At 54.8% G+C, this 22,733-nt stretch overlaps 1 protein-coding gene across 2 annotated transcripts in view; it reads left to right on the top strand.

Annotated features, from left to right (window-relative positions):
• ADCY5 (adenylate cyclase 5) overlaps positions 1-21,043 on the top strand; it is a 156,361-nt gene extending 135,318 nt beyond the window's left edge. For both annotated transcript variants that reach the window (XM_082394854.1, XM_082394853.1), the window contains 7 exons: positions 2,557-2,732; positions 4,836-4,865; positions 5,932-6,064; positions 12,404-12,667; positions 13,731-13,935; positions 16,803-16,927; positions 18,652-21,043. In XM_082394854.1, coding sequence (XP_082250980.1) covers positions 2,557-2,732; positions 4,836-4,865; positions 5,932-6,064; positions 12,404-12,667; positions 13,731-13,935; positions 16,803-16,927; positions 18,652-18,780 — 1,062 coding nt within the window. In that variant the 3' untranslated portion in view covers positions 18,781-21,043. The remainder of the gene's footprint in view (positions 1-2,556; positions 2,733-4,835; positions 4,866-5,931; positions 6,065-12,403; positions 12,668-13,730; positions 13,936-16,802; positions 16,928-18,651) is intronic.
• The last annotated feature ends 1,690 nt before the right edge of the window (positions 21,044-22,733 follow it).

Below are 22,733 nucleotides of genomic sequence, written 5' to 3'. Positions count from 1 at the left end.
TGTTTATATGGTATTTACCATGTGCCAGACACTGTGCTAAGGGCTTCACATTTACTCATTTAATCCTCACAGCAACCCTATGACAAAGATACTGTTTTATACAGATGACACTGAGGCACAGAGAGGTTAAGTAACTTGCCTAAGGTCACACAGCTAGTAAGTGGCAGAGCCAGAGCTCCCACCCAGGTCACCTAGCTTCAGAATTCTTGCTCTTAACCTGAAGGCAGAGCTGTTTCTCAACCCTCAGCCTCAGCAGCATACCTGATAACGGCCTCAGGAGGACCTGTCTGACCCCTCTGCTGTGGGTCACAGAGCAGAGGGGAGGAAAGGGAACTCAATCCCAAACCAGTACTACCACCAAGTTCACCCATTCAAAGTATAATTCAGTAGTTTTTAGTATATTCACAGACTTTTGCAGCCATCATCATAATCTAATCTTAGAACATTTTCATCACCCCAAAAAGAAATCATGTACCTACAGGTTATTGGGGTTAAAAACTGGCGAGAACCTTTCGAGAGCAGCGTGCATTAAGCGCCTACGGTACGTGAGGTGCTTCGTTCACCCTGCCGTGCTTCCTCAGGGAGCCGTTTTGCAGCGAGCAGCAGGGCCAGGCTTCCAGCCCAGGGTATTTGCTCCAAGCATTGGGTGATTCCCACAACCCGGCTCCCTGACGGGGCTCACGTGAAACCTGTAAGATGATGGCAGTTTTTGCCCTTTTCTGGGGAGAAAGCCCGTGCTTTCATCCAATTCCCAAAGGGCCCATGACTCATAACAAGGGTTCAGAACTGCAGTGAGGGCCCCGTGGGCTGTCACAGTGCTGGCCTCCCTCCCCTGCCCCAGGGAATGGACCTGATCCTACTCCCCTGTACACATGGGCAAGGGAAACTCAGTGAGGGGTAGGGCTCACCCTCACCCGTGCTCACCTAGACCAGTTGTCCCTGGGCCCCCGCCAAGCCCTCCCTCTGCCCAGGCAGCCATGCTCCAGCACCCACCCTCTGCTCCCCACCTCTCTTCCCTCTCACATCTGGCCGACAGCCCACAGGAGCTGCTGCCTGAGGGCTGTTCGCTGAGAAGCAGAGGCTGTTTTTGGTCTTGCACATGCCCCTTGGTGGTTGCTCCATGGGAGAGTGAGGGAACAAAGCAGTGGTGTCAGGGCCTGTTCTGGTTCCTCGTTTGTGGCAGATGGTTGGTTGGTCACAGACTTCAGCTCTCACCAGCCCGACCAATTTCAGGCCCTCAGATCCCAGGCCCTACCAGCTACAGACCCCTCGGGCTGACCCCATCCCACAAGTGTTGTTCTGATTCAGCAACTCCTCACAGACCCTGAGGTGGACCTCAGTATTAAGCCTTGGCCTCCTGGATGTCTGGGCCCAGGGTCTGAATAGGAATCCAGGCTGGCGCTTGGGTTCCCCTCCCCACCCCCCAAGGACAGGACTATTATCCTTAGGGCTGATGTATCGGGTTGTGCCTTCCCTACTCCTTCCTCTGCCCCTTTCCTGCTGCTGAGTTGAGGCTGGTCCCTCCCACTTCCAACCGCCAGGGGCCTCTGCAGTCCCTCTCTGGGTTCCTGAAGGCCTAGGCAGAAGGGACTGCCCCACTGCCAGCCACCAAATTTGGCCTCCAGCCCAAGGCAGAGGCAGCGAACAGTGAGTCGCTCTGCCTGATGCAGAAATAACAATGCTAAATCTAAAAGAGAAAAATAGTAGATGCTGACATGACTAGGACTAGTGTCAGGGGACAACAGAGCAGAAGTCGACCTCTGAGATCGCCTGGTTTGGCCCCTTGGTTGTCTGAGAAAGAAACTGAGGCTCAGAGACCAGGATTTCCCCACAGTACAGGGAAGAGCACAATCCCTCATCTGAAACCTTTTGGGTCAGATACGTCTTAGACTTGGGAATTTTTCAGGTTTTAAAAGGTTACCTCACACCCCAGTGCAGTATGGGCAGCACCTGATAATGAAACACAGAAATATTTCTGCAGCAAAATGTATGAATAGTCACAGGAAGCAGGATAAAGGTGATAATTCGCATCACATCAGTAGGTCAGTTTGGCCACCAAATAAGGTCAGTTCAGATGTTGCCACCACCTGTTATGTTGCAGATCAGGGGCTGAAGCCTGCGCTCTCACAGTAATGGAGGGCACCACGCACTGTGCCAGGGGCTTCATATTGTGTAATCATCACAGTAAGCCCATGAGATAGAAGGTTTTGCATATGGGGAAACTGAGGCTTAGAGAGGTTGAATAAATGGCTTAAGTCACACAAACAGTCCATAATGAATCAGGGCTGAAACTCAAGTCTGCCTGAGCCTGGATCCCTGCTCTAACCATTGGGCCACACTGCTGGTAGTGGTCCTCCTCAGCCTGGAGCCCCACCTCCTGGTTCCTACCCAGAGCCACTCACACCACAGTACAAGTCTGCATCAGCAGAAACATCCCCAGACCCCCGGTTTCACCTGAGGCCAGCTCAGACTGGAGGGATGCTAGGGGGCGGGGCCGGGGGCGGGGCCGGGGGAGGGCGGGACCCGGGCGCTGAAGCCGCTGCCCTCTCTCCACAGTACTTCACCTATAGCGTGCTGCTCAGCCTGCTGGCCTGCTCCGTGTTCCTGCAGATCAGCTGCATCGGGAAGCTGGTGCTCATGCTGGCCATCGAGCTCATCTACGTGCTTGTCGTTGAGGTGCCCGGTGTCACGCTCTTTGACAATGCCGACCTACTGGTCACAGCCAATGCCATGTAGGTGGCACCCGCCTCGCGCTCTGCACGGGGTCTGGGGCATTGCAGAGAGGCAGGAAGAGCGGGAGGCTGGGTTCCTGGGCCGCAGGGGGCTTGCCAGGGGAGTGTTCTGTTGCTCCCAGCTCTGACCACCGGGGCAAAGCAACACAGTGTCTTGCTTCTTTCCCTCCATCCCTCCCCCAGTGGTGAGGGTGGCCTCAGGGCTACTAGGTCCCCTGTCCCTCTGCCTCCGGTCTCCTACTCAGTCCTGACCTCAGGCTTCAGTGAATTGTTCCTCATCTGTCCAGGGCAGCCTTTGATGACCTATTTTCACCTAACTGCCCTTGCACCTCAGGCGCAGAGGGGTCAAGGTCCAACAGAGCTGGAAAGCAAGGTGTGTGCGAGCAAAGGAACAGCCTTTGCTGTTCGTGGGCACTTGTCCTGCCTCGAGCCAGGCAGTTGGACATACTTTATCCCTTTCATCCTCATAGCAACTCAGCAAAGTAGGCAGGGCCACCCTGGACGGTTGGGTAGTTTGTGCACTGCTCAAAGGCTCCTGGCTGTGATGGTGAGCAATTAAATCCTACAGCCCAGAGGTGGCAAGTATGGGGGTTGTGCCCCAGGCTATCTAGCTGGCAGTCAGCCTGGTCATATAGTGACAGATGTCAGATTTCCAGGGGAGGTAGCTCCGTGAGGGGAAAGAGCTCTGATTTGGGGTCAAATTGAGTTTGAATCTCAGCCTCAGACACACATTTGGCTATTTTTCCTGAATCTCATCATTTTTTCCCAGTGAAATGGGAATAATAATACCTATAGTAGTAAAATGTATGTAAAGTGCCTGATATGTAGTACCTTTTTCTTCCCATTACCATCCCCCCCACACATACATACATCAGGAAGAGCAAAACACGTGAGTGACAGGTCTGTGTCCCCTGAGAAAATGCAGCGAACTGTACTTTCTCTGAGTTAGAGGAAGGGATCCATTCATCCATCTATCCATTCACTGAAAAATATTTATTGTGGGCCTACCCTGTTCCAGGCACTGAGCTTGGCAGTGAAGGTACAGTCATGGATAAAATAGGCAATAACTCCAGGGTCAGAAATGTTACCTTCTTGTGCAGAGTGTCGCCTGAGGAAATGAAGATGTTGTGAAGGATCTAAGTCAGATGCAAGGAAGAACTTCTCCACAGCTGTGCAGGGCTGTGGGCAGATGACAGGGAGACGCTGTAGCATCATGAGCGGGGCAGGCTGCAGCCCCTTGGGGACAGGAGAGGGAGGAGGTCGACCCTTCTCCCTGTGGATCAGGGCGGGAGCTGAGAACTTTGCCTCCTCTTTCTCTCCTGCCCCGCCCCTCCCCAGAGCCCCTCCACGCCTCCTGCTGAAGCAGCCACAGAGAATGGAGGTCCTTTCTGTGTTGGGAGACCCTGGCGTGGCTCTAGGGCAGCACTGTCCACTAGATAAATCATGCAAGCCACAGATGTAATTTAAAATTTTCTAGTAGCTATATTAAAAAGGCAAAACAAGCAATTAATTTTAATAATGTATTTATTTAACCAATATATTCAGAATATTATTTTCATATATAGTCAGTTTAAAATTATTAATAGAATACTTGACATTTTTCCACACTAATTCTTCAAAACCTAGTATCTATTTTACACTTACAGGACATTTTAACCTGTACTAGCCACAATTTAAGCTCAGTAGCCACATGTAGCTAGTGGCTACCATACTGGACAGTGCAGGTATAGTGTTTCTCCTCTGGGTGGCAGCGACTGGCTGGGGTGGGAGAGGGCACAGGCTTCTGCCCAGGTGGATGTGCTGGGAGGGCCCCAGGGTCCCAGGTAAGGGCTGGGTGATTTGTGGTCATGGTGACCAGATGCTAATTGGGGCTGGCCTTTCTGCAAGCCTCCCATCCTGAAAGTGACCTTGGATTGGGAAGAGGGGTGCTGGGGGCGGGGGGGTGGCAAAGGAGCAGCAGTGGTGGAGGCAGAAGTAGGAGGTGCGGGGAAGCAGAGCTCGGTGTAGAGGGGCACAGCAGGGGGTGGGGGGCAGCAGAGCAGGCTTGGAGGCTACTGATGCAGGGAGCAGCCCTGAACAGCCCTCCCCAACTCCTGTTCACAGAGACTTCAACAACAACGGGACCTCCCAGTGGTGAGTTGAAGCTGTTTCTCCGAGTTCCCTGATACAACCCCTGCCTGCCCTTGGCACCGAGCAGCCAGGGGCCACCAGCTCAGGCCACCAGCCCAGCAGAGAAGGCAGCAGTGCCCAGGTGGGAGGGGGCCTTGGTGGCAAGGTGGGTGATGAAGGAGGAGGCCCTCCCCTCCCTAGGTACTAAGGGGGCCTCACTGGGTAGGTGCCCTTCTTTTATGATCTCTCTACCACCCCAAGATGATTTATAGACTCAGTGACCAAGGTCATCAGGATCCACAGGTCATTCCACAGGCCTCAAGCTCTCCCCAGGGGCATGCATGAGATCCTGGCACACGAGAACAGGTGCCCCTTCTGCCCCCAGAGGAGAGGAGCAGCGGAGAGGCCTGCAGGGTGTGTAGGTTAGGCCCTGCCTCGGGGCTGCTCCTGGGCAGGGAGTCTACACAGCCTTCAAGGTTTGGGCTCTTTGCTGGGACAGGAGCAGGGTCAGGAACAGCTGTTTTTATTGAGAGTATTAATAATGTTAACAGAAATATAGTCAGATAATAATAGCTACCAGTTTTGGATTTTCTACTGTTTGTCAGGCACTGTACAAGGAGTTTACATACAGTGTCTGTAATTCTTACCACAATCTTGAAATATGGGTGTTATCCCATTTTACAAATTAGGAAACTAAGGTTCAGAGAAGTTAAGAGGACTTGCCCAAGGTTGCCCAGAGATGGTCAGTATGGCCTGCCTGGTTCCCCTGTTACAACCCCTGTCTTGTCAACTGAGAAAGACCTGAGATGTACACGCTGCCTTTTACAAGGGCCTCGTTCATCCCCTGATGTAACCAGAGGGAAGCGCGCCAGTGATGGGGGAGAGGGAGCCATCAGGAGAAGAGTGCTGCCTGCTGAGCTGCAGGCTGAGCAGGGGCTGCCCACCGAGAAGGCTTCCTGGAGGAGGCACACCTCAGGCAGTTAGAGCAGGAGGGTGAGGATAGGGGGGCTGGAGTGGGAGGTAGAAAAAAAGGCCTGAGGGGCCTCAGAGCCCGGCATGAAGTGCCAGGACATCTACCTCCCGCCTGCAGCCCTGAGCACGCGACCAAGGTGGCGCTGAAGGTGGTGACGCCCATCATCATCTCGGTCTTTGTGCTGGCCCTGTACCTGCACGCGCAGCAGGTGGAGTCCACCGCCCGCCTCGACTTCCTCTGGAAACTGCAGGTGGGTGGCCCTGGGCTGGGGGGGGGGTCGGAGGTGGGGTTGGAAGGGTGGGGCGGGGCCCCCAGGCCTCATGGCACTTTGTGAGTGAGCAGTTCATCTGCTGGGCTGGGCTGGGCCTGGGTTCTGCACTGACAAGGTGTCCTGCTCACCAGCTGACCGGTGCCCCGCGTCCCAGCGAGTCTGCTCCCTGCTCTCTGAGGCCAAGAGGCAAAACCCTGGCGCTCCAGACAAACCCACCCTTGACAGTGCCTGGTACCGGGACTCTGATGGGCCTGGGAGAGAGGCTCTTCAGTCACAAAGACCGTGGGCATCCAGATGCCGGGACAGAGGGGAGGCATGGACAGGCCCAGTTTGTGGCAGAGGCAGCAAGGAGTCAGGAGGGCAGGGGGAAAACAGTGGCAGGAGGAGAGGAGAGAAGTAGGGGGAGTGCAGTCCTGGGGCCGCGGAGGCCTTAGTGCAGGAGTTGGTGCCAGAGGCTTCTGAGCAGGGCTCAATGTGACCTAAACTGGGCTTGAAGACCCCTCCAGGGGAAGATGGCTGGAAGGGGCATCAAAGATCGTCGACAGGAAGTCCAGCCAGGTGGCTGTGTCCTGGCCTTGATGAGAGGTGGCCCAGGCAGGGGCAGAGGTGCTGGGTGCTGGGTGCCCAGGTGGGACTGGAATCCAGCCAGCACTCTGCCCTCCAGGCTCTGTGCCCTGCGCCCTGATTGTGTCCACCTGCAGGAGGGGTGCTGCTGGGCCATGCACAGGGTACTCCAGGTGCTACAGCAGCAGCCCCTGTGGCCCCTTCCGACCTGCTGGACCACCTCAAAAGGTGCAGGAGAGGGCACCCAAGGGCCCATGAGAAAGCCTGGTCTTGTCTTTTTTTTTTTTTATAAATTTATTTTATTTTATTTATTTTTGGCTGTGTTGGGTCTCCGTTGCTGTGCGCGGGCTTTCTCTAGTTGCGGCGAGCGGGGGCCACTCTTTGTTATGGTGCGCGGGCTTCTCATTGCGGTGGCTTCTCTTGTTGCGGAGCACGGGCTCTGGGCATGTGGGCTTCAGTAGTTGCGGCACGCGGGCTCAGTAGTTGTGGCTCGCAGGCTCTAGAGCGCAGGCTCAGTAGTTGTGGTGCACAGGCTTAGTTGCTCCACGGCATGTGGGATCTTCCTGGACCAGGGCTCGAACCCGTGTCCCCTGCATTGGCAGGCGTATTCTTAACCACTGCGCCACCAGGGAAGCCCCAAGAGAAAACCTGGTCTTAGATGGGAGTGAAGATGGGGCTCAGACCTGTTATTCCAGCCCAGCCGCTTGCAAGGCATACTTACCCCGGCCTTTTTCGCCTCCCCTGGCCTTGCCCCTGTGTGCAGACCACTTCTTCAGCTCATCTGCAACTCGCTTAGGCCTCCTGCATCCTCCGCTTCCTAGTAACGTTGAGATTAAAGTCTTCGGGCCGGGGCAGGAGGCCCTGGATTTTCGCTGGATGCTGAGTGAAGACGGGCATCTGGCTGCCCCTGCTATTGGGTGTCTCCGGTGGGGATGCCCTGAGGCTGAGGGAGCGTGTTTTCCATGCGGAATGCCCTGGGTTGGGAGGGGCCTCGGGGGTACCCAGTGTGAGGCTGCACCTTCTCTTCTCGGAGAGCAGCCTCTCAGCCTCCTCCCGACTTGCTCACGCCTCTCTTCTTGGGGAAGCTCCCAGGAGGTCCCCAGCTCTCTCCTGGGGGCTGACCAGGCTTTGTGGGGTCCAGGGCCAATGCCCCTCCACTCCTCTGCTCACACCCCCCGCCTTCCCCAGGAGCGCCCAGGGAGCCCCTCCCAAGGTGGTTGCTGTTGGGTGACCCTGTTGTGTTCCAAAGGCCCCGAGAAAGGGGCGGAGGCCAGGGAGGGTGAGCCTGCCACTCCGCATCTTTGTGACCAGCTGCCCCTTGACCCGCACCCCGGGGCCTTGTCCAGCTCCTGAGGGCACAGGGTCAAACCGAGGCCGCCTGCCTGCTGAGCAGAGTAGCCTGGAGCCCCGGTGCCCAGGCAACAGCAGCTTTCTCGTAGCCCCGGAAGACCTGGAGGAGCCATGAGGCGGGGTGCCTGTCTCTCCCAGAGAGCTGAAGCCTTCCAGCTTTCAGCCAGGGTGAACCTCCCCGAACCAAAACAGCCAGGGAAAAAGGGGTGTGTTGTGGACAAGACTTCCTCCAGTCCCCTTGGTCTGAGGCCCCAACATCTGCCCAAAGCACTCCCGTTGCCTCCTGCGTCCCCAGCTGCAGCCCGCCCCCATCCATCCCCCCGCCGACCCCAGCTGCGCTGAGGGTTTGGGGAGGTTTGGAGACCCAGTCGATGTCAGGCACTTGTATTGTTAGTGCTCCTCTCCACATGTGGCTGCAGAAACAGGTTATTTCCACTCTTCATCTTTCCTCCCTGACTTCCTACCCCACACCCATGCACCACCACCCCCATTTTTATCTTCTTTTATGGGAGGAAGTTTTAAAAAATAATTTTAAGCTTACAGAATAGTTAAAAGAACAGTATAAAGAACTCCACGAGTCCCTTCATCAGATTCCCCAGCCATTTGTCTACATTTGCTCCGTCACCCTCTCTCTCTCTCTTCTGAAACAATGCCCCATCACCCCCCTAAATTCTCTGGTGTCTACCTCCGAAAAGCAGGGACACTCTCTGCGTTATCCCCGTGCGAACTTCCAGTCAGGAAATCAACACTATCCACCCACAATACCATCCCACCCACAGAGCTGTTCACGTTGTGTCAACTGTCCCAGTTCTGGCCCTGGATCCCATCTGGTGTACCCTATGCATTTAGCTGTCATGTCTCCTGTCTTTCTTTTCCTCTCATGTTTGCCAGTCTTAAAGAGGTCCTTATTCTGTGACCCTCAGTCTAGAGCCCTTGATGTTTCCCATGTCCAGACTCAGGCTATGCCTTCTTGGAGGAAAACCATGGAAATGACACTGTGCACTTCTCAGAGCATCAGCCTGGGGACTCCTCTATGTTGGCCTGTCCCACCCCTGGTGACATTTACCTTGATCACCCACTCAAGTGGGCGTCCGCCAGACTTCTCCACTGTCAGGTCCCCATCTTCCCCTTTGTACTCAATTAGCATTTTGTGGAAAGATACTCTGGTATTAGGCCAATATTCTGATCTCCAGCAAACCTCACCCACCAGCCTCAGCATCCACTGCTGACTCCTGCCTGCCAGGTAGCGATGACCTATGTCTGTCATTCCTTCTGCATTTGTTAATCGGCATTCTCCTGTAAGGCAGAGCTCTCCTTCTCCCCCTCTCATTTACTTGGTCATTCATTTATCTACATCAGCATAGACTCATAGATTCCTATCGAATTCAATGGGGTTTACTCTGCTCCTCTCATTATTTATTTTAATGCTTTAATTGTCCTGGCTTTGGTCGGTGTGTCTTCAGTTGGGTCCATCGTTCTTTGAGCATCTTCTTACTTTCTGGCACAAGATGATGTCTGGGGCTCATCATGTACTTTCCCTTCAAAGTGCCCCAATTCTTTTTAGTGGAGAATGGTATTTAGAAACCCAGATCAGGGCACTCACTGTTCTAGGTCCTCTCTGTGGACAAAGCTAGGAAATGTATGTAGGTACGTAGGAACATAGAAACAAACATACACATACACACATACATATAGATGGATACTGCTCCAATATCTGTCTGTTGATATTTAAAACCATGAGTTTATAGCAGCACACCCATTGCCAATGCAACACCTCAGGCTTCTTTCTAGCTTTCTCCCTTCCATGCATGCAGATATCATCTCTGGCAGTGAGAACCTCCCCTTCCATTCCTTTCATATATTTACTCATTTGCTCGATGGAACCGACCTCCCAACCACCCCAGCCCCCTTCTCTGCCCTACCATGCCCTCTCCCCCTCACTGCCCTGCTTCCTTGCACACTGAACATACCACATGTGGCACCCCTTCCTCTGATCACTTCCTTCTTCAGGCACCAAGGGCTCTGCACAAGGGCGGGAAGGAAGGGAAAATTGGAAGGGAAGTGGCTGACCACTTCCCATTTTGAAAACAATTAAGAAGGCCATGCACACTGTGTGTGTGTCTGCAGGGGGTGGGGTGAGGTGAGCGTGTCTTTACCTGCTAGGTGCGTCAGCCTCTCTCCACTCAAGCTCTCTGACAGGCTCATGATGCGTCCACCTCCCTCCATCTCCCCTTGTGCTCCAGGGCTTTGGGGAGGGATAAACAATAACCTGAAAGCAGGTCCTTGGGATGGGTGAGTGATGGTCCATTCCCCACGACCAGTCTCATGCAGCAGCCCATTTAGCTGTTGGGTCTGTGGTCGTGATGGGTGGGTGCGGTGCTGACGGGGAGGTGGGGAGCCTGGGGTTCTTAGCTTCCCTGAAGCACCTGCACGAGGAACACACCCTAACCTGCAAGGCCCCCTCCACTCGGCCTCAGCTCTCAGGAGAGCCCATTCGTGTCCCCTCCCACAGCTTGGAACTTACTAGGACCAGCAAGCGTCTGTGGACCCCCTAAGCTATCCTGCCTGGGCAGAGCCCAGCCCTAGAAGCAGCTGGCTATGCTGGCAGCTGCCAGCATGTCTTGGGCAGAGTTCCCCAGATGTGGCAGGCATACCTGGCCAGGGCCTCTGCGCTTGGCATGCATTCCCAGCCGCGTCTCTGCTCTCTGAGTCCCCACCCACAGCCTCCACAGCCACCCTGCCTGCCACGTTGGGCAGAGGCTCTCTGGGAAGGCACGTGTCACATTTCTGCCACCTGCAGGCTGATCAGAGGAGCTGACGTGCTCCAGGGTCCCCAGGCATGTGGTCTCAGCGGGCAGTAGGAGCAGGAGTTGGGGCAGTCTGGTGCATTTTCAGAGGCAGATGGACCAGCTGGGGCTCCTCCACGGGATAGCAGGCGAGAAGTACAGGGATTCCCACTCCAGCCTTCTCCCTCTGGCACACCTGTTCCCGAGCAGGAGCAGGTGCCACTTATTTATGGGGAGGGGGGTGGTCAAACTGTCCCACCTCATAGGAGCAGAGGTCACCTGGCAGGAAGACAGCACATGCCCGCTGGACCGCCCCCAGGCATCTGAGGGTCCAGGAGCTTCCTCGGGTGTGATCCCCATCCTTGTGGCCACGTTTCCAGTGGCTCCAGGAATGAAGTGGGTCCTCTCATCTCCGAGGCAAGGCTTAGACCCTGAGCCTCAGGGTCCCTGAGCTTTCTCCTTCCCTGCTGGACCCAGTCCTGCAGCCTTGGTGGGCGTGCCAGCTCCTTCCCTGCTGGACCCAGTCCTGCAGGCTTGGTGGGTGTGCCAGCTCCTTCCCTGGAGGCAGCCAGCGCCTACCGGGAGGGCCGGGGCCCTGAGAAATAGTCCTGGCCCTTTTGGATGTTCTAGTTGCAGTGAACAGAAAGGCCTCCATGTGTAGTTAGGGAAGGCCCAGGCAGGCTGGCTAGATCTTTTAAACAGCCCTGCCAGTGATCCTTTGCCTACCTGCCTGCCTGCCTTACCAACACGGTCACCCCCAGTTCAGGGGGTCATTTTGTTTGCCATTGAGGGGAGGAAGCCAGCAGACTCCAGTCTGTACCCCCGCGTTCCTTGAACACTCTGGTCAGCTGGCTCCTCACATGCCGAGGTGCAGGACTACCTCTGTGCTTCAGCCTGTGGGCTGCTGTTGGCCTCTTGACCCGAGGGCTCTGCACTGTCCCTTTATCCTGGAGAGTGAGCTTGTCCCAGACCCAGGACCCAAGCTAGGGGAGAACCAAAGTCATCAGTGATGTCCTTGTCCCGCCCAGGTGGCAACCTCGGGGTACCTGCACCTCCTGGCCCTGCGGGTTGCATCTAACCCTGGGGTGAGTCAGCTCTCAGGGAACCAGGGAGAACGGGCAGCGCTTCGAGCCATTTTCTCTGTGGTCAGTCTGCTAAAGTGATTTTTCTCAAACTGTCTTTCTGATCGCATTTCCCGATATGAAGGGGAAAATGGAAAGTCGAGGAGCCTTTGGGTGGCTGGAGGGCCATTTGCATGTGGTTTTGGACCATCCCTTTACCCTCCTGCCTTCTCCTCATCTGGGGCAGACAGGATCCTTCCGGCCTCTCCTCCGGGACCTGTGTCCACTCAGGGTTCCCTCCTTCAGGATCAATGCCCTCATAGGCGTCGCTTTCCAAGAGGCAGGCGGGAAGAGTTAGCTACCTACAGATCTCTCTTTTCTGTTGGTCAAAGTAAGAGATGCTCTTTATAGAAAACCAGGAAGTAGAGACAGCAGCGAGGATGCAAAGTCAGCACTTGCTGAAATCTTGGGCCTGCGTTGGCACGTGGGCGGATTGCACTGCCTTTTTCTAAGCAGCACGATGCTTGCCCTCCCCCTGACCGAGCCCTCTGTCCCAGGCCACCGAGGAGAAGGAGGAGATGGAGGAGCTGCAGGCCTACAACCGGCGGCTGCTGCACAACATCCTGCCCAAGGATGTAGCCGCGCACTTCCTGGCCCGCGAGCGGCGCAACGATGAGCTCTACTATCAGTCGTGTGAGTGCGTGGCCGTCATGTTCGCCTCCATCGCCAACTTCTCCGAGTTCTACGTGGAGCTGGAGGCCAACAATGAGGGCGTCGAGTGCCTGCGGCTGCTCAACGAGATCATCGCCGACTTTGACGAGGTGCGGCCGGGCCCCGACGCCCCCTCTCCCATCACCAGATGTGAGCAGAGGCGTCAGGCGCTCTGACTGTGTCCCAGGCACTGTCACAGGCATCTGCATACATTTCCACCCCATCACCACGTCACGATGGGGAGGACGAGGCCCCCGCACGTTAAACGTCCTGCCTTGGGTCACTGCCTGCAAGCGGCAGAGCTGGGGTTTCAGCCCAGCTGTTTGAATTTGCAGTCTGTGCACGTTGGCTGCCCCATCGCGGCCCCGCCTGGCTGACCCACCCCCGTCACCCGCCATTCCTCTCATGCCATCTAGGGCTGGATGGGGCTCCAGGCTGGGACTCAGCATTTGAGAGAGTCCAAGGGAGGAGGAGTTCCCAGGCTAAAGGAGGAGGCAGGACAAAGATGCAAAGCCCTGAACAGCAGAGGCAGAAACAAAGACATTTTCTTCTTTGTTTATTACTCCCTTGTTGAGCACCCAGTGTGTGCCAGGCCCTGGGGATACTGTGACCAGTAGAGCAGTCTCGGGGCTGGGCGCTCACCGCGTAGTGAGTGTGAGAGGGACGAGCCCAGCGGGAATACAGGGGCTGGGGCATGGAGCTGGGACCAGGCAGTGTCAGAAGCAGGCCCCGAGACTCCCGGGCGGTGGGGTAACTGGAGTTGGCTGCAATGGGTGTGGACAGGCTTCCGGCAGGTCCTGGAGACAGGAGAAGAGCGTCCTGCTGGACAATGGTGAGGAGGTCTCCCTGGGAGGGATGGAGACCTGAGCCAGCAAAGGGGAAAATGGCTGCCAATCCCTGTCGGGGGACAGAGCCCCAGAGCTGACTAGTGACCTGGCCCCAGGGGCTCTTGTATGGGGCTGGGCTCGTAGCCCACAGCCACCAGACAGCCACAGGGTAAGTGCTGGAGAAGGCCTGACTGTTGGGGAGCACCAGGGCTTTGCACTGAGTTGGTGACGGAAATGGGCCCCCCTCTGTGAACTGGGGAGACACGAGGGGGCCCTGCTGCTACACTTCCCTGCAGACCTCGGTGCCCAACTTGGGGGTGACCCAGCTTGTCCTCCGTCTGTCCAGATCATCAGTGAGGATCGGTTCAGGCAGCTGGAAAAGATCAAGACCATCGGCAGCACCTACATGGCCGCCTCGGGCCTCAATGACTCCACCTATGACAAGGTGGGCAAGACCCACATCAAAGCTCTGGCTGACTTCGCCATGAAGCTGATGGACCAAATGAAGTACATCAACGAGCACTCCTTCAACAACTTCCAGATGAAGATTGGTGAGCCCGGCCCGGAGTCCCGAGGGCTTGTTGGGACTCCCACCCACCATCCCCCATGCCGCCACCATGACCCGATCCAAGCAGAGGCTAACACTGCAGTGTGTCGCTGCCCGAGGGGTGGGGGTAGGCCCCATCACACAGCAGAGTTCTCCCAGGGCCTGGAGGTGCCTCCTCTGCATGGTGGTAAGCACTGGACACCCTGTTTCTGAGTTCCCGCCTCTCCCACTCACTGTGCCTGCCAGAAAGGCTTTGTAGGGGGCTGCTGTGTGCCAAGGGCAGAGGGGCCCCCGGTGGGAGAGGCAGGAACTCAGAGAGAGGTTATCGCTGAGCTCCAAGTGGTTTCTGTGCGCACGTGAGCAAGATCTTCTAGGTGCTGTGAAAGCTCTTCTGGTCTACGCAAACTGGGGAAAGAAACGGTGAGGATGTGGAGATAAGTCCACGTATCTTCCCTGGATCCCTTCTTTGTCAAATGCCTTGGCCCTCGCTGGGTGGCTTTGAGGAGCTTCGTAGATGCTGTGGTGTCCTGGAGGCAGGGCCGCTGCGGGAGAGAGTGGGGAGCTCTGAGCAGAGGCCCTGGGTCAGTTTCAAAACAGGCAGAGCCATACTCTACTTGTTCAGAAAATCTTCGAACCAAAACCCTATATAATTTTTTTCATTTTTTGTATTAATTTTATTATTTTATTTCTTAATTGAAGTATAGTTGATTTACAGTATTATATTAGTTGCGGGTGTACAACATAGTGATTCAATATTTTTATAGATTATACTCCATTTAAAGTTATTATAAAATAGTGGCTATATTCCCTGTGCCGTACACCTTTTGGTATTCAATTTTGTTGTTTTATTACCCCAACCTTTTATTCTGACACGTTTCAACTCTACAGAAGAGCTGAAAGAATAGCGCAGGGTAAACCCGCGTACATCAGCACACTTGCCTGTTCGCTCCCCTACTATATCCACAAAATGATCTCAGAATCACAGCTCTGACTGTGTTGCTTGATAAGGTTCAAGGTGTCTCAGCAGTTTGTTTTTTTAGCACGTATCTTGCCAAGGATGCCCAGGCTTTCAGAGTAAGAGTTCCGTTTTCAGAAGAAACTGCTTTGTCGAGCATTGCTCTCTCCTCCTTCTGAGGATGGTGGAGGTAAAGAATGCTTTCCAAAAGAGCAGGCCTTTGTTCTTGTCAAAATTTTAATGTATGATCGACCCCCCCTCCAAGAAATATCTCAGGCCAAAAATTATTCAGATTTCAAATTTTTTAAAAAAGGAACAGAGATTCACCAACAAAAATACTGGTATTTCAATTCTAAAAATTAGCACATTAGACTGAAATATTGGATTCCTAAAAGTCAATATTGTGATCATGAATGTCCTCAGGAGACCTTTCGTTCTGGCCCAAGTGTTGGGAACTGGGCTTTCCCTGAGGAGCTGGCCGTGTGGGCCTGTGGACACATGCCTATGGACTGGACCAGGTTTTCATTTTGCATCGGCTGCTGGAAAGCCAGACCAGAGCCAGCTGGGGGCCTGCTTTAACTGACGGGCAGCCTGTGCTTCTGTGTTAATGTCACTCTTGGTTTCCTGTGATGTTGCCATTCTTATTTTCCTTTCACCCCATCTCCCTCACCCGCATTGATCTGCACTTCTCTCCCAGTGTGTACTTATTTCTGTGAGCTGCCCCAGCTCCTTCATTGGACCAGGACTGGGGACTGAGTGGCAGGCAGATAAGTAGCTGGGCAGGCAGTTGGGAGCCTTGTGTGGCAGATCCCATCCTACAGACTCAGGAACGTCTTCCCTGGGGAGCGTGGCTTTTGGCCAGTGAGGGCGACAGTCCAGCCTGGGAATAGCACGTGAGGTAATAAGCTACATGTGGTTTGATGGGACCAAAGAGGAGGGTCGTGGAGGGAACAGTTTTGAAAACTGATGACATTTCTGACTTAGTGAGTGACCAAGGGGTGTTATGTGGGAGCTTCTGCTGTGTTTGTGGTCCTGCCGCTCACACACAAGAAATAGTTAAGCAACAGTGAGGCTTAATAAGGCCCAGTGTGAGAGACAGTTTATGTAATAGGAGGGAGCACCCTGGGGCTTGGAGATGGGGCAGGACATGTCTAGCGAATGCCGGTTGAGGCAGATGTGTCCAGGAAGGACTTCGCCAGGAGAGAAGGAGAAAGGACACTTGAGGTGGAGACCAGCACGGCAGAGGCTCAGGGGCAGGGTTGCCCAGTGTTGTCTTGGGCGGGACTGGGAAGGCGGACAGACCGGAGCAGAAGTGTAGGAGAGAGATGGAGAGGGAGAGCCCATGTGGACGGTGCTGCGGCATCACCGCCCCGGCTCAGAGGCCTGAGGGAGGATTACCTGGAGAGAGGAGACTCTGGGGGCAGGGAGGTGGGTTAGGAGGTAGGTTCTAAGAACGAGAATGGTGGCACCCCTGAAACAAACAGAGGAGCAAGGAAGAAGAAAATGGCGAGTCTGGTATATTGAGTGTGAATTGAAGGTGAAAACTTAAATGCCACCGAGAGAGGGGGAATTAAGGAAAGGCAATCAGACAACGCAAGAGGTTAACTGGAAACTTTGAAGAGGGCAGTCTAGCGGTGGATTTGCAGGAGCTGAACGTTGCCTGGGTGGCGAGGACACAGGAGCAGTGGCTATGTGAATGGGTTCCTGTCGTCTCAAGTTAGCAAGCATGCAATAGGAGCAGAGCAGTGGCAGCTGTGGGGTTAGGCACAGCCTCAGGGCGGGAGGACCCTGGGTGTCTTCAGGCCAAGAGTCAGGCGGAGAATCTGCCGAGTGTCGAGGGAGGAACGGTAGTGAGGGCGGGCAGGGCAAGCGTCAGTCTGAACCCTGATGAGCATTCTGACTTCTGTCCCCTCCAGGGCTCAATATCGGCCCCGTAGTGGCTGGGGTGATTGGGGCCCGCAAACCTCAGTACGACATCTGGGGCAATACAGTGAACGTGGCCAGCCGCATGGACAGCACCGGCGTGCCCGACCGCATCCAGGTGAGTGCAGGAGTGCCCACGTGGGGACCTCTGTGTGATGCTAAGTGGTCTTCCAGCAGGCCGCCCACTGTTCCCAGTCAGAATTTCTGCAGCCAAATTTGAGGGTGATGGGGCAGTTGGCGCTGGTATCTTGGAAGCTTGGAGAACACAATTGTGTTTTGGTCCGTCAGTACCTTGGACAGATCTTCTACCCTGTGCAAAGCCCTCTTACTGGCCACAGAAGGAATGGGGGGGAATGAGGGCAGCCAGCTGCAGATGCCAAGCCAGGCATGCAGAGCGGACACGAGGCGGCCGCAACGAGCAGGGTCTTGCCAAATGGAGCCCACGGCACTCAGGGCCTCGCTCTGAGAACCAGACGAGACCACTGGTCCCGGGATGGTGCTCCCACCAGCCTCAACAGCCAAGGTGCCTGGCCCGAGACCTGGAGACTTTCTCCTCTCTTCATCCTTTGCGGCTGGTGCTTGTGATTCCCAGGCCTGCCGCTCTTCAGCTGCTTTTCTTTGTTTTTCTCAGGCCTTCCTTGATTCTTTCTGCTCCAATCTGACACAGAGAGGCCCTGGACTGGGCTCTAGTCTGGCACCCCCGGGTCCCTGTGAGGCTGTGTCTGGTCATTTAGCCTCCCCGGCCTTGGTTTTCCCAAGTGCAGACTGGGCCATTGTTAAGGTCCTTGCTCACACTGACGCTGCTTAACTGGCCCCTAACTTCTCTCCCCTGGGGGGCCTCTGAACAAAGGGGCTGACCCCAGCACAGCCCTGGCTGGCCTGTGGGTGCTGCCTGAGGGCCCTGGCCAGATGGCCTTCTCTCACCTCCATCCCTGTGCCAAAGCGGGGGGCGGGGGAAGGGACAGCAGGATGGGAGTGGGGGTCCTGAAGGGAGATGGGGAGACAGGATGAGTGTTTACAGAGCCTCCAACCCCGCCCACAGACAGGTGTGAGGGGCTCAGTCAGTAACCGCACGACAACCCAGCACCTCGCCTTTGCGTGGGGCTTACCTTTCACGGAATATGCTGCCCCCTCCTCCCTGGTCCCACAGCAGGCGTGTGATGGGGGCGCTGGCGGGGGGCGGGTGCTGGCTATGCTCGGAAATGGCTCTTGGATCACCTTGTGGTGAGGCATTAGTTGTCCTGCTCCTCCTGTGCCCCCTGCTCTGGCCCTTCGCCCTGCAGTAGTGCTGTGTCATTACTGAAACCACCTGTGAGTTCCCCCTCTTTGTTCCAAAAGCCAAAGCAGAGACAGGCAGCACCATCTGAAGTGAATCCGGGCTCTAGCATTTATTAGCTACGTAATATCGGGCAAGTGACTTAGATTTTCTGAGCCTGAGGTCATAGTTCTTACCTCACAGAAGGATAAAATGAGATCAGCAGTGGTTCTCCAACTGTCTGTGGTGAAAAACCGGTTTCTAGAACTTTCTGATCACTCAGGAGTGAGACTTTGGTAAACCCTTGGGCACTGATTGTGGGGAGTCAGACGGCTGTGAGCTCCTGAGCGCCTCCCCTCAGCGTCTGCGTTTCTCCCACTGTGGACGGTGACAGGCAGTTTGCGGGCCGCAGGCGTGAGGTGCTCGCCACGCCACGCAGCAGGGGTGGGCGCTGCCATCCTTCCGGTTTCTGAGGCCCTTCGCCGGACGAGCTGCCCCGCAGGGGCACGCCGCCCACCCTTCCGAGTCGGAGGCAGTCAGGGCTCAGGTCATGGATGGCCTGTCCTCTCTCCTCGTTTGCCTCCTAGGTCACCACAGACATGTACCAGGTGCTGGCCGCCAACACGTACCAGCTGGAGTGCCGGGGTGTGGTCAAGGTCAAGGGCAAAGGCGAGATGATGACATACTTCCTCAACGGAGGGCCCCCGCCCAGTTAGCAGCCGCCGCGGACGCCAGGCAGCCTGGCCTCCAGAGAAACGGCGGAAGCCTCGCTCCAGCCCACGAGGCCGCCCTGAGATTTTCCACTTTGACTCCAGAAGCAGCTTCTGCCTTGGCGGGCGGACGGTCTCCGTCCCAGGCCCCGGGGTGCCAGCGTCCTGCGAGCACCAAGCTGACCAAAGATGTCTCCCCCTGTAGTAGACGCCGCCAGACTCGATCGGAATCTCGTTTTCTAACGGGTGCTGCGGCGCGTGCGCGGGCGGAGAGGCGCCGCTGGAGGGGCCTGGGCGCGGCAGCCCCGTGTGCGGGGCCGCGGGAGCACGGCCTCGGCGGGCAAGAGGCGGCGCCACCTGGCCCCGGGCCCTGGGGCTGCTTTTCTATGTGAGCCTTTAAACTTCAGAGCGAGGCTGCGGCCCTGCTCCGTGGCGGAGGGGGCCCCGGGCAGGAGTGCTGGCTTTGGAGGGACCGAGGCCTTCCTCGCGGGCTCCTCCCACACCCACACACACAGCCGGTGCCCCCTGGAGGGGGCAGAACTGCGAGGGGGAGGCCAGAGGCCTCGGAGCAAGGAGTGGTGGTTCTGAGAAAAAGAAAATATTTATTAAACAAAACAAAACACGTTTCTGTGCCCTTCTTTAGACTATGCTAGTTGTATGCGTGTAAGAAACCCACAGGCAAAGCAGGATGCCACTGGGGAGGGAGGGCGGGGACCCCAACTTGTCTTTTTGTATTTTTTACTTTGTATTATTGAAAACCTTGGAGATCTAACAAATATACCAAATTCTATATTTTGTAAATTCTCTATATTAGAAAACAGCTGTGCACAGCAGGGCATTTGTGCTCATTTGTACTGTACGTATGTCAATGTACTGCAGTGTGTGTGTGTGTGTTTATGCTGCGGAACTGGTCTCATTCAGGACACCTGTTTCCCTCACTTAAGATTTCCCCAGGTCCAACCAGAACAGTGAGCATGTCCTTTCGGGGTACCATAGGTAGGAAGATGCATGCACACATTACCCCACCTCTCTCTCTCTCACACTCACACACATACACACACACACACACACACACACACACTTCCCCTAAGTAAAATGCAAACAAAATGAAAAGAAAACAAAAGCTTCTTTCCCATCTCAGGCCAAGTTGGAATCAAGGGAAGCAGCCTCAACCTGCGGTGGACAGTTCGGCCACCCTCCAGCCTTCCACTCCCTGAGATGTCAGTGTTTGCTGCCTGCAGAGAGGCAGCTCCTGCAACTGTGAGAGCTCAGCTGGCGTTGGGAGTGTGAGGAAACCTCACCTGCCCGGCTCCTCTGTTGGCCAAGGTGCAGGTGGCTCTCTCGGGAGATGATCCCTCAGACTTGGGGATGTAATGTGCAGCCCTCAGGCAAGGAAAGGGCGGTGGCTTTGCTCTCCACCTGCAAACCAGACAGAGGAAAGAGTAGAGGCCAGCTTCAGAGTCCATGGGGCAAAGCTAGCAGAAATCTCGTTTTGTCTGATTTTTGTTTTGGGGGGAGGGAGCAGTCAAATATACCAAGAAAAAGCTCTATTTTTTATACCCTATGAGGGAGGCATTTGGGAAATGATATACTATTACAGAGACATATTCAAACAGAATCCTTTGGTCCTGTGCCCAGATCTTCTTGTTGCTTCTCAGGGCAGCATTATTCTCTCCTCCAACATGGGCTGGAAGGAGGTGAGGAGGCAGCTATATGCCAGCTGTGAAATGTTACTTTGATGCCCACCTGCAGCACCTCTCACTGGACACTAGCACCACCCTCCCCTTTCCACACACTGTCTCCCACCCCAGTTTGAACACAGCTCTGAGAAGCAAAGCTTATGGACCTAAAACTGGCAGCCTTAGTCTCTCTGTGCTTTTGCTGCTCCAGCCTCTGAATTCTGCATCACGCCTCTTGCATCTGTCACGAGGGGCTGGCTCTCTCCATGGTGTTGTATTCAAGTCCCTGACCCCTCCATATGGCCCGCCAGTGGTGCTGGGTTTTCATTTTGCTCCCAACCTGAGTAATGTGTGTGCTGAGTTTCTCCTGTGTTTCCCCTGTTGGTCATGGCCTCCCTGGCCTTGTGGGGACCCATCCTCTCCATCCCGGCAGTGACTGGTGACAACGTGTAGTGCTAGCTCTTCATTCCCTCCAAGGGGTGTGCACACTTTTTATCCCTGCTCTTGCAAAAATGAATACAATTATGATTTCCCATGGAAATTGAAAAGTCTATTTAACTAATTTAACTATTAAACACTTTCACTGGTAACGTGTCCTGGTCTGATTTGCATCTTGGGCCGTGGGCCTGGCTCCAGCTGGAAGAACAGTGTACCCAGCACAGGAGAGGCACTGCAGAGGGAGCCTCAGAGGGTGGAGAGCGCCCCTGAGTGGGCACAGCGCACTGCTGTGGCGAGAATGTCAGCTGAAGACTGCAGTCGTTGTAGCAGCAGGTGGGAGAACGCTGGTGACCTTGGACTGGTGACCTTTGACATGCCAGGGTGCAGGAGGCTGAGGGATGGAGAGATGAGGAGAGGGGCCAGGGGTGAAGGGGACAAGGGATGGAGGATGGAACCAGAAAAGATCCAGGGTCAAGGGGAGGATGTTTTAAAACAGGTGAGCCAAACATGTTTCTTTGCTAAGGGAATGAAAATTGAAAATACAAGGGGGAACACAGATCATCGAAAGGACCCAAGTAGGTGGCAGTGGGGGAGATGTAGGCAGGAGGTGAACTGACTTGACCTGGATAGCTAAGAACAAGGGCTACCATTTATTAGGCACTCTGTGTGCCAGAGCATGGGATAAGCACCCTACAAATATGACTTCATTTAATCGTCCTGGCCACTGCATTTCACTGATGAAGAAACAGAGAGGCTGAGTTACTTGCTTAAGTCCACACAGCTGGTAATTAACAGATGAGATTAAAGCGGGCCTGTCTGGTAAGCCCACGCAGGGAAGTAAGTTCACGTGTGTCCAGGACTCCTCCTCACCTGAGAGGAAGGGAAAGGTGGTAGGAAGCCAGGGGACACTTTTCAGCAATTCCCAGCTGCTGCACCCATCAAATGCAGGGTTATATTTGGGTTCAGGAAATAAAACCAGAGGGGCTTGGTCAAATTAAATTGAACACAAGTGAAAATGAAGGAACCGTTGAAAGACACTTCACTGGGGTTCATTGCAACAATGGCCACAAATGTGGTAGTCCTGGTCCTAGACAGGCCTCCTGCCCCAAAGAGAATAGACATCATTAGGAATTCAAATGTGCGTGGTGAAGGATGTAATTGCATAGAGCTAAAGTTTAACTCAAAGATCTTTTCAGGCTGGAGTGAAACCGTGGGTAATTGTTAGTCAATTCCATTTCACCTGTAACCTGCCTTCACTAATCAAGGTCATTTTAATTGTTGCTACAAAAGACTTGCTTGTCCTCCAATCTGCACGTAGCCTAAACAATAACATATTGGCCTGAGTTGTTTTCCAGAAACTTAGAGTCAGCTGCTTCTGGTTCAAGCTGAGCTGGTTAAGACTCTTAACCACCAACCCTTCAACTAGGCATGCGCAAGTGACCTTTTAACCGAGCAGAGGCCTGTAGCTTAGTTACGCTTGCGCAGAACAAGGATTTTTGCACCTTTTTCCAATCACTTTCCCTACACTCCCCAGTCCTCAAACCGCCCTGCTTCTTTATTGGTTATCCTATATAAATACCCCGAGGCCCTTGCCTTGGGGAGGTGGATTTGAGGTGTGTTCTCCCGTCTCCTCTCTTAGCTGCCTTGCAAATAAACCCTCTGTTTGCTGCAAACCTTGGCGTCTCAGCGTTTTGGCTTGCTGTGCTTCGGGGAGCATGAACCTGGTTCCCTAACAGGTTTGGTGAGCCAGCCAGAAGGTAAGTCCAAACGGAGTTTTGCCCATGGTTCATCAGCCCCTTGCCAGTATTGAGAGCCTGTAGACAAGTCCAAGTAGCTGCCTGG

The sequence above is a fragment of the Balaenoptera borealis genome (assembly GCF_965194805.1).
Source record: "Balaenoptera borealis genome assembly, chromosome: 5".
Lineage (NCBI taxonomy): Eukaryota > Metazoa > Chordata > Mammalia > Artiodactyla > Balaenopteridae > Balaenoptera > Balaenoptera borealis.
The sequence above is the reverse complement of the archived record's forward strand: the minus strand, read 5'-3'. Positions and strand labels throughout refer to the sequence as shown.